The 12,342-nt window shown below is 36.7% G+C and overlaps 1 protein-coding gene across 1 annotated transcript in view; it reads right to left on the reverse strand.

Moving 5' to 3' along the window:
- Positions 1-5,354: 5,354 nt before the first annotated feature.
- Positions 5,355-12,342, reverse strand: part of TFAP2D (transcription factor AP-2 delta) — a 60,732-nt gene continuing 53,744 nt past the window's right edge. The window contains exon 8 of the mRNA XM_010364284.1: positions 5,355-5,748. Coding sequence (XP_010362586.1) covers positions 5,529-5,748 — 220 coding nt within the window. The 3' untranslated portion in view covers positions 5,355-5,528. The remainder of the gene's footprint in view (positions 5,749-12,342) is intronic.

Raw genomic sequence — 12,342 nt, forward strand, 5'->3', positions numbered from 1 at the left:
CTGAGCAGGGGGAAGGTCTGAATTCCTGTCTGGTCTTTGATTGGTGTGTCTCAGGTTTTTCTTGTGTGTTCTTGTTTCCAACCTATGAGGACTCTGCATACTTGCCAGCTATCTGGATTGCTCTCCAGTGAACCTGAAATATTCAAGGGCTGCTTCCTTTGTTCCTCTTGCATCCACATCATGCTAGTCTGTCCCTGCCATCTTGAAGTAAACTCCTTAGGAGAAATGTGAGGCTGTCACTGCCACCTGCCTAGATGCATATCACATAGGCAGCTCTTTGCTTCTTTACTGTGCTGGGCTTTCTTCCTCCCCTGGGCTTTTCTCTGGGATGAGGACATAATTCCTCCTCTATAAGATTCACACCCCAACCTCACCCCCAGGACGTGGCCCTGTCTCAGAGATGCAGTGCTACACTAAGCTTTAAAAAAATTATCCTTTGGCCGGACGTGGCGCCTCACGCCTGTAATCCTAGCACTTTGGGAGGCCAAGAGGGGTAGATCACCTGAGGTCAGGAATTCAAGACCAGCCTGGCCAACATGGCAAAACCCCTTCTCTGCTAAAAATACAAAAATTAGCCAGGCGTGGTGGCACATACCTGTAATCTCAGCTACTCAGGAAGCTGAGGCTTGAACCCAAGAGGCAGAGGTTGCAGTAAGCCGAGACTGCACCACTGTACTCTACCCTGGGCGACAGAGCGAGACTCCATCTCAAAAAAAAAAAAAAAAAAAAAAAAAAAAAAAATCTCCTTCTTCTTTGTTCTTTCCCCAACCACCTGTGGATTCTTTTCTGGTCTCCAGTGTGTGTGGTGTTGTCAGGAAGTTTTGGGGGCAGGTGGAAGTAATAAGGTCTTGACCGAGATGCTTTTAAACCTCAAGTCCCCTCTAGAGCCTAAGATTTTGAAACTGAAACTGAAAATTTTTAAGAAAGTTTCTTCAAAAACTTTTGTTGCCTGCATTCTTCTGGGTCACATTCCTTCCCTGAGGCAGTAAAGGCAACATGTTAGCTGCCCCAGAATGTGGAAGGAAGGGAGGAATATCCAGAAATACAAGGTGTGTCTGTTAGTTTTCAAAATAGCTTACTGCCCCAAATGTTTTTAAGTCTCCTAGAAGGCTAAAGCTCCTTTTCCCTGGTCTCTAGCTTCCTGTTTCCCTGATCACAACTCTCTTCCTCAATTTTTCACCCTTCCATCTCCTGTTTCCTAGATCCTGGTCTGGCTTGTACTGGGCACCCTGTGTGTATTTTCATCATGACACATACCATATTTGAATAGCTATTATCTTCATAGGAGATTATGAGAAGCTTGACATCAATAAAAATACTCTATTTCATTCTGTATCTTCAGTCTCTAGGACGAAGCCTGGCATAGAAAGGGTACAATAAGCTGAAGTCAAACTGATCTCTGGATAAAAAATGATTTGTCCAAATTCTAAGTATTAAAGACAGTAGCTAATATTCACATAGCACTAACATGCCCCTTTTCTGCTCTAAACAGTTTAGATACACCAAGTCTTTGATTCTGACAGTAATTCTGTGAGTAGGTATCTACTATCATCCTCATTTTGCAGATGGGAAAATGGAGGCACAGAGAGGTGTGGCAACTTGCTCAGAATCACACAGTAGCAAGTAAGAGAGCCTTGATTTGAACCAGGTAGTGGCTTCTAGATCATACTCTTAGACACTAGGTCATGACACCTCTCACATATTGACTTGACTTTTGTAAGGAGATGGTACACTCATTGTGTAAAGAATTCAGATATGTATATATATTTTTAAATTCCACTGCTCTAAAATGCTTCCAAAGAGGCATAGAAGCAAGAAAATATAGGAAAATGTTTTGTATTACCTTACTCATTATTAACAAGAGTAGTTTATTGTCACATTTATCTTAAAAGCGCTAAGTGACAGAGGGCTGAACTCTTATCACTGTCACACTTGGATCAGGGTACTCATAGGTCCTAAAGGGTCTTATTTTATTACAGACATTGAAGATAATATATTCTCAAGAAATGGGAAAAAAAGGAACTGAAAAGCCGGGAAGGATTATCTCTATTTTTAAGGCATCTAAAAAGAAGGCAGAAGAAGAATAGACGAGGCAGCTTTGCAGTGCTCCGATCTTTCCAGAGAAGAAAAATAGAGAGTCATTGAATTTTCATTAATTTTTCTAAAGCCAGCACACTTAAGTCAAATGGTAACTCTGATGACACATCCATGATAGTTGCATTAAATGAATTATAGAAACAGTCTTAAAATAAGCATATCTTTGTATAAAAGTTTGACTTATTTCATTAAGTTTTAAATATAAAACTGTTATGCTGTCATTAATTTGGGGTAAGTATGAGAGATTTGAATACATTTTCTGGGGAAGTAATAGTTTATCTGAAAAAATATTTCCATTATTTATCATAATATTAAAAATCAGAAAGATTTTTTCAAGCTATTTTCTTTTATTTTTTATTTATTTATGTTTTTTCTTTCCTTTTTTTTTTCTAAGTCTCGCTCTTGTCACCCCAAGCTGGAGTGCAATGGTGCGATCTCAGCTCACTGCAAACTCCATCTACCAGGTTCAAGCGATTCTCCTGCCTCAGCCTCCCGAGTTGCTGGAATTACAGGCAACTGCCACCACACTCGGCTAATTTTTGTATTTTTAGTAGAGATGGGGTTTCACCATGTTGGCCAGGCTGGTCTTGAACTCCTGACCTCGTGATCCACCCGCATAGGCCTCCCAAAGTGTTGGGATTACAGACGTGAGCCACCACACCCGGTCCAAGCTATCTTCTTTTACTGTAAACTATAATAAAGGTAATAACTTCACTTTTGTTGAAATCCTAATACCTAACTAGTGTTCTTTATTGTTCCATATGAAATATATCTATCTATTTGAAACCAATGTGTCATCTTGGAAATATTTTCTTATTCAAATAAAAATAATTATTCATAAATTACAATGGAGGAAGCAAACCAGATTAAAGCACTGAGAACTGAAAAAAAAAATCAAAATTAAAAGGTCCTTTGGCCCATTTTGGACAAAGAACACACACACATTCATTTATTCATTTATTTAAAAAGTGGTGAGTACCTATTATATACAAGGCAAAAATTGGTATGTTAACAATGTCTATTAGAATATGATAATGATTCTAAACATGACCAGTCCATCAATTCTTTTATATCCTAATGGCTGGTTAAGTTAAAAGATGGGTGCTGTTCATTTAAGGCTCTTAAAACACCCAACATCCTGATAAATAATATGCACTGTAGTTATATTTTTGTTTCCAAGGCTAGTAAGTAATAACATCCCATTGAGGTGTTTAGAACCCCAACTAGTCACAGGTAAAGGTGAAAAAGTAAGCTGGTAATATAAGCCAGATCTAATTTTTTGTCTGCTTATTGTTGAACATTTGACATGGTATATAACTACATAAAGTACCTAGCAGATATGCATATCAAAATGCCATATTAAATACATATGTATTGCTAATAATAAATAGAATAAAAGCAAGTTAATGTGGAAATTTAATTGAGGAAGTAGTCATCCACATTATCTGTACATAACTTTCCTACTACTTATTAAACTGAAATATTGATCATTTTTATTTCATGTGTATATTTTACAATATGGGAAATTTCATGTAAGATTAAATCATATATTTTGTGAGAAAATTTGGAGCTGCAGCAGAATTTTGGCTTTATTCTATTTTATTTCAAAAAAACTCTAAGCCATGAATAATAGAAAAATTTTAAAAATGGAACTAAACACATGAAATCACAATTCATTATTTCACGTTTCTTTATTTTAAGCTCTTCTATTGTGGAATTCCTTAGTAGTGTTTTCTGTTAATTAAATTTAAGCTAGGAAATTTAATTTTTCATTGGTATGGTTCTACTTTTCTGTACAAGATTGAAGATCAAGGTCAAATAATTTTTAAGAATTATTGTTAGGTAAAAATATTTTTTGTGATCTCTACATGAAAATTCTTGAGCTATTTCCCCTCAATTAAAAATAATACTAATATTTCCCATGGGGTTATAATATGATAGAGGCTTTTAAAGAGTAATTAAATATGTTAATGAGAGGAGAATGTTCTCGTCTTAAACTAAGTGTCAGGAGTCCACACATTAATAAAAACATTCTTTTCTTCTTTTACATGTAATGACTTACATTTTTATTGGCCTAGAAGCTTGAGAATTGTTAACAGTAGAAAGGTTAGTACAATGTGATACCAATCAGGTTTCTTGACATGTTCAGGTTTATATGGACCAAACTTTCATTCAATTATCCCCTTGCCTTTGCAGCCAGGAACCTCTTGTTTTCAGTGTCTTAACTAAAGGACAATGAAGTTATAAAAACAAGCTATGAAAAAAGAAAGCATCTTAAAAGCAAAAGTTTTCTCTGATCATTGTTTCTGTTTTCTTTATTGAACACAGACCTGAATGCTTTTGTGCTTCTAAAGGTTTAGAACACAGCCATCGGGCAGGTAGAAGAAGCACCAAAGCAGAAAAAAGAAGGCTCTCATCTTAACCATACAGTCGTTGGCCACCAGCACTTCAAGGGGTCTCCCCTAGGTCCCTGTTCTCTTCTGGCATCTCTGAGAAGCAGGACTTCCCAGAAAGATCACTGTTCCTATTCCCATGCTTTTCCAGGCAAAACAATACCACTGCTTTCCATCAGGAGCCCAACAGAGGCAAAGCTACTCTTTCCTGTATCCTGCCCTGACCCACTAAATGCAGTGGGTCTGTTTTCTTGAATTGCTAGGGTGGTGATGTGAAGAGAATGGATAGAAGAGTTCATCTCTTATCCCTTCAGTAATATACTTTTCCAGTATCTGCTTAGCTATTGGGGTGGGGTAAATGGACCTGGGATTGGGTGGGAATGTCATAGATGGAAGAAAGTTTCCTGGAATTTTTAAATACCACAAAGGCACTGGTAGTTAAGTGGGCTAGGGGTGATCAAAATTTTAGATCTGTTGTCAATTCACAGATTCATAACTGCCCTTTTCAGTTACCCAAACATTTATTAATAGACTAATTTCCAGATTGATCTATTCAGTGGAATGAGGTACTCTTCAGTTAAAGGGAGTTAAGTTGAAAGACTGGAGCTGTAAGTACTGGTGGTAGATTCCAGTTTGGTCATGCTTTCTGATCCCTACCTACATAGCTGGGTAAGAAAGTGCATCAGTTAGATGTGAAAAAGCATATGCTGCCTCTCCAAAGTCCAGAAGTGCTTAAAAACTGTGGTGTATATAATTCAGACAATAAGTTACGTGCACAAAGGAGTTTATCATAACATAAAATTAAAAGGTGACAATTTCATCACACAGTTACACTGCTGTTTTCCTCTTTTTTTTTTTTTTTTCTTTTTTTGGTTTTGTCCTTTTTTGTTTCATTTTTCATTTCCATTTTTGTTTTTTATGGAGGATTGGGGAAGGGTAGAGATTTGGTCCACTGAAGATTAGTCACCCTCAATGATATGTATATTAGAAAAAATATCAGCAGCAAGACTCTCTGGAAATAGATTCTGTTTGATGTAGCTAGTCTGTCTTTTCTGTTTTGCCCTCTTTCACAGCAGCCTCTGAAGTTTTCCGCAGGGGGGCTTTCTCCGAGTTGGCATGTCCTTGGCCAGAATCCGCTGCTCCGCCATTTTTGTGAGTAGTGTGTTTTTCCAAGTAGTTCAGCATTTCACTGAGAACTGTTTGGAAAGTGCTTAGAGCTGCACATATTGCCGGAGTCCCAAAGCCATGAGTGATCAAACTGGAAATGAGAAGTGACAGGAAAAAAGAGGTGAATGATTTGCAGTATCATGTGAAATAGCAAATCCCTCCATATAATTCAGAACATTCAATTAAACGGGTATTTATTGTGTTCCTAAATGATGCTAAGCATTGTGGAAGATACAACACAGTTGAAGGTATTGCTCTCAACTACATAAGAAATATAGGACCCGTTTGGAAGACTTGCCATTAATAGAGTTGATATGCACTAATTATTACCAAGTCTAAATATTCAACACATGACTTGATTCTCTACCTCATTAAGAAGTAGCTAGAAAACACACCTTTGGATTCCATGTGTGGAAACATCGTGCTTTCAAGAATGCCCTATATGGCATAGACTATACATGAAGAAATTATAATTGGCTGAGTGTGCCTCATGGCTAGCTGTCCCTCTGACTTCATTCTCCTTTTCCATAGAAATGCACTTTTATCCGGGCATATGGCCATCCATATGGAGACTACATTTCCAAGCTTCTTTTGCAGTGAGTTTTGGACATGGGACTTAACCTACCCACAATGTAACATAAAGAGAAGTGATACATGCAATTCCCACTTGCTTAAAAGGGTAGCTATGCCCTATGTAGATAATCACTTAAGTGGCAGGGACAAAACAAGATAGAAGGAAACGATTCATCTCTAGACTCCTAAATGAGAGAGAAATAAAACCCCGTCTTATGTAAGCCACTCAACATTTAGGTCCTGGAAACTAACTAACCAATAACAAAAACTAATAAGCAAATGTAAGGAATGTTATGGTAACCTCAGCATAGGTAGTTCTTCCAACCATGACAAATGTCATCTTTGGTTGAACAAACACATAGCTATAGATTTACTCTTTTTTGTGAGCAGAAGCTACCCAGATTGTTCACTTATGTTAACTGTCCTGAAGTGACACTCTGCCAGTTTGCTTCCTATGTCTTGTAATAATATAGAAAAACATCCTTGTCACATAGAATGCCCATGTTATAATATATATACAACATTGTGCATATGTGTATAGTACATTTAATAAATAAAGCAATTAACTGCTTAAGTCCTAGTTTGTAACTGTTATTAGGACATTAGTAGTTTTTAAATCAGATAGTACCACCCTTCATAATACTTTAGCTACCTATAGTTATCTTTCTTAAGTTACATAATCTTTAACAGCAAAAATAATAATATTTTATAATAATGCAAATGAAGGATTTGGGGTTTAAGGCAGCCTATTAATATGCCTCAGTTGAGGTAATAGTAGGATCTACCATGTGGGGTTGTTGTTTTTATTAGTCTACGCAAAGGGCTCAGGAGGATGCCAGATCTAAATGAAGTCTTCGATAAATGATAGAGATTGTTGGCTGGATATATTTTCTGGGTAGAGGGTAAAATTTCTGCATGTCCCTCCTTATTCCACAGGTTGTTACCATCTTTCTTCCGAATATATTACAAAGTTTGCCCTATGCCTCCATCATAGTTAACATACATTAAAAAGAAAGAAGAAAATTCCAATCTCTGATTATGTAGGAAACAAGAATGACCAATGCTTAAGCAATTATGTACACCAAAGTTTATAGTGTAAGACATCATCACTGCTCAAGTACTATATCCACACCTCTGCTGCAAGAAATTGCATTGCCAAGCAGGAAAAATAATTTAAGCTGTATTTCTACAATGAGACAACTAGAGGGGAAGTCAAATAATTTGAAATTTATCTGGGATCTTGGACAACAAATGGAATTGTTGGAGTGGTGGAAGAATTAATCATGGTGATGCCCACAAAAAGAACTGGGTAAAGCCAACCATTAATGTCGAGATGTTTGGCCCCAGGCACAAACTGTCTCTTTTCTCATGTTTTATTCCTATTTAGAGCTTCTTTTTTTAATTTTCTTCTATATTGGCATGTCCTCTTTGTTGTGACTCATTTCTTCATCTATAGCAGAATATAAAATATTATTTAGTTTCACTGGGTATTATTGAAGTTAATATCTCATTTTTGAGTTCTGAACATATGTCAAGTCCTATTCTAAGTTTTTTTTAATCTGTATCACTTCATATAATTCTATTTACAACACTAAGAACTAGACAATATTATTTCCATTTTACAGACGATCTGAGTCCCAGAGAAGTTAAATAATTTGCCTGAGAAATGGGGTATTCTGTACTTATGTTCCTCCCAGGCTGAGGGTACATTTTACTCCTCTTCTCTGAGAAATCACATTTTCTGTGGGCAGTTTAACTCAGTTCCTCTGATTTAACTTTGTACTTGGGCAGCCTTGTTGGCTTGTAAAATCAGATGCTTTTTACTCACTTTCCTGTCTAAGAGCAGCGTTTTTAAAATCAAGCACTGGTAGGTAGTTATACATAAATGCTTTTATTATCCACTTTGAGAAAATAGCTGTTTCTGTATTTAAAGATTCCTCTTAAGCTGGTATCACTTCTTGACTGATGGGCTTTCTTGTTCCAAAATATGGATCTGATCATTAGCAGTTTGCATTGTCATCTTTGCCTTGGATTGAGAACCAAGTGTACCAAGTCCTCACATTGGCTCTGACTTCAGGCACTTTGTGATTTGGGGGAAGTTATTTAGTCTTGTAAAATGACAGTAGTCTAACAAGAACATCTGCTAGGTTCTTTCCAACTCTAAGCTTCAATTTAAGAGTATAACATGTTTGGCCGGGCGCAGTGGCTCACGCCTGTAATTCCAACACTTTGGGAGGCCGAGGCAGGCGGATCACGAGGTCAGGAGATCGAGACCATCCTGGCTAACATGGTGAAACCCCATCTCTACCAAAAACACAAAAAATTAGCCGGGGGTTGTGGCAGGCACCTGTAGTCCCAGCTACTCAGCAGGAGAATGGAGTGAACCTGGGAGGCGGAGGTTGCAGTGAGTCGAGATCGCACCACTGCACTCCAGTCTGGGCAACAGATCGAGACTCCGGCTCAAAAAAAAAAAAAAAAAAAAAAAAGAGTATAACATGTTTATGGTATTCTTAAAATCAAGCACATGGACAGAGGTTACAGAAGTTGAAAAACCACTTCAGGGCTGGGCGCAGTGGTTCATGCCTGTAATCCCAGCACTTTGAGAGGCCAAGGTGGGCAGATCATGAGGTCAGGAGTTCGAGACCTGCCAGATTAACATGATGAAACTCCGTCTCTACTAAAAATACAAAAAAAATTAGCCGGGTGTAGTGGCACACGCCTGTAATCCCAGCTACTCAGGAGAACCTCTTGAACTCGTGTGAGATCATGCCACTGTATTCCAGCCTGGGCAACAGAGCAAGACTTTGTCAAAACAAAACAAAACAAAAACAAAAAACCCCACTTCATTCAACAAAGAACTCTAAAATCAATTGTAGGATATTCAATATAAAAAAAGTCATCTTGACTTTCATGACCTTAAATGTCATCTTTCAATATGAAAAACATTATGTAAATTTTGTTAATTTCCTTAATTTAACATTACCTGCATATTAAAAATATGCATAGCACTCTGCACAGAATGATAATAAATGTAAGGCAGAGATTCTTTTCTAGCAGATTTCAGAGAAATTTATGAATCCCAATAATTAAAGTAATCTAATGTACTACAATAATGTAAAAAGAAGTATGCAATCACAGTATGTTTTAAAAAGTTCTGGGAATATCATGCTATGCTTTTAGCCCCAGTCATTCCAGAAAAATAGGTGTGTATCTCATTCACAGTGACATACAGAAAAGGAGAGGGCTGGGTTCAGTGGCTCATGCCTATAATCTCAGAGTCTTGGGATGCCAACGAGGGAGGATCGTGTAAGCCCAGGACAGGAACCTGAGAGTACAGAGAACTATGATTGCACCATTGCACTCTAGCCTGGGCAACAAAGCAAATCTCTGTCTCAAAAGCACAAAAAAAAAAAAAAAGGAGGGAGGAATAATGTAGAACTTTGGGAGGCCGAGACGGGCGGATCACGAGGTCAGGAGATCGAGACCATCCTGGCTAACACGGTGAAACCCCGTCTCTACTAAAAATACAAAAAACTAGCCGGGCGAGGTGGCGGCGCCTGTAGTCCCAGCTACTCGGGAGGCTGAGGCAGGAGAATGGCGTAAACCCGGGAGGCGGAGCTTGCAGTGAGCTGAGATCCGGCCACTGCACTCCAGCCTGGGTGACAGAGCTGAGACTCCGTCTCAAAAAAAAAAAAAAAAAAAAAAAAAAAAAAAAAAAAAAAAAAAAGAAAAGACTAAGGTCACCTGCAAGGTAACAAACTATAGTCAAATCTTCTAACTCTTTGATAATAGAGATGATTTTCACCTTTGGAAAATATTTTTCAGTTATAGGTTTGATGTTTAAGTTACCCTTGGCATTTGCACATAATTTCATCAGATTACTGATGAGAGCACATTTCACATGCAGATATCACCAAGGTTAAATAGCAGCCGTGATGGTTTGAAATAGGCAGTCAAAATATAGAAGTTATTTTAAATTCTAAATTCTAAAACTCTATCCTCAATGAGGCCATAAAGACAACTTGCATTGTGTTAGATAAGTCATGTCTATGCTACATTTGTAAAAGAATAGTGACTATAGAGGATTCACAGGTCATATCAGGTTTCTTAATGTTTCCCAAGTTGCCTTCCTTCACCCTATGTAATCATGTGCTCTATTACCTTATTTTTTTAAAGTTTATCTCAAGTTTATTTCTTTTTAATACCCAAACATGACAGTTATTCCTATTTGTGTGTGTTGTGTGTCCTTCCTTTCTCAGTCAATTGAAATTCCACTCAAAGAAACTCACAATTTATTTGATGATACTGATGAAAAATGGATTAGTTTCCTCGTGCCTGACTTAAGATATTGAAAAACAGCTGTGTTACTTCCAAAGGATAGAAACTTGCCAAAGTGATGAGAGGACTTAAATAAAATTCTGGGGAGAAAGAAGTAACAATCCCCAAACAAATGTAAAACTATAGCACAGAGAGGACAACGGGAAGAAAACAGGTGAGGCTAAACTCCCACCCACCAAGTGAGGAAGAGGAATGGGAATAACATTGGTAGCATCAGAGCATAACTGACAATCAAAGTATATCAGATTTTTACTGCAAGTGGTAAATCATGTCCCTCATAATAAAGACCATATATGACAAGCCTACAGCTAACATCATACTCAATAGTAAAACGCTGAAAACTTTCATCTAACATCAGGAACAAGAAGACGGTGCCCACTCTTACCACTTTTATTGCTATTTAACATAGTACTGGCAGTCCTAGCCAGAACTATTGGGCAAGAGAAAGAAACAAAAAGCATCCTAATCAGAAAGGAAAAAGTTCAGTTGTTTCTGTTTGCAGATGATATGATTTTAGAAAATCCTAAAGGCTCTGTGAAAAACTGTTATAATAAATGAATTCAATAAAGTTTCATGATACAAAAATCAGTTGCATTTCTAAGGAGTACCAATGGACTATGTGAAAAAAAAGGAATTAAGAAAGCAATCTCATAGTATCAAAAGGAATAAATAGTATCAAAAAGAATAAAATACTTACGAATAAATTTAACCACAGAGGATTCAAGATCTATACACTAAAAATTATAAGACACTAATGAAAGAAATTAAAGAAGGCACAAACAAATGGAAAGAGATAACCTGTGTTCATGGATTGGAAGCATTAATTTTTTTAAATGTCCATACTAAAACTGATCTATGGATTAAGTGCAACCCCTCCCAAAATTTAAACAGCATTTTCACAGAAATAGGAAAAACAACACTAAAATTCACTGGGAACAACGAAAGACCCTAAATATTTTGAGATGTTTGTTTTGAGAAACAAAAACAAAGATAAAAATATCATGTTTCTGATTTCAAATTATATTATAAAGCTACAGTAATCAAAACAGTATAGTACTGGCATAAAAACAGACACATAGACCAATGGAACAGAATGAGTCTAGAAATAAGCCCTCATATATGTAGTAAGCTAATCTTTGACAAGATTTTAATGAATACATAATGGGGAAAGGATGGTCTCTTCAATAAATGGTTCTAGAAAAACTGAATATCCACATGCCAAAAAATAAAATTGGATCCTTATCTTACACCATACACAGAAATGAACTTAAAATTGATTAAAAACTGAAATGTAATAAAAGACCTAAACTATAAAGCTCCTAGAAGAAAAAATAGGAAAAAATATTTTTGACATTGGTCTGGGCATTATTTTTTGGATATGACACAAAAAGCACAGGCAACAAAACCAAAAATAAGTAAATGGGATTCGGTCAAATGAAAAACACTTCTGCACAGTAAAGGTAACAATCACAAAATGAAAAGGCAACCTACAGAATGGGAGAAAATATTAGCAAACCATACATTTGAGACAAGAATTAATATCTAAAATATATAAGGAGCTCATGCAACTCAATAGGTAAAAAAAATAACCTGATATTAAAAATGGGTTAAGGACACAAACATACATTTTTCCAAAGATGACATACAAATGGATAGTAAGTATATGAAGAGATGCTCAACATCACTAATCATCAGTGATACACAAATTAAAACCACAATGAGATGTCACTTCACATCTGTTAGGATGGCTATTTTCAAAAAGCTGAGAGATAAG

Source organism: Rhinopithecus roxellana, chromosome 4, assembly GCF_007565055.1.
Source record: "Rhinopithecus roxellana isolate Shanxi Qingling chromosome 4, ASM756505v1, whole genome shotgun sequence".
In the NCBI taxonomy this organism is placed as follows: Eukaryota; Metazoa; Chordata; class Mammalia; order Primates; family Cercopithecidae; genus Rhinopithecus; species Rhinopithecus roxellana.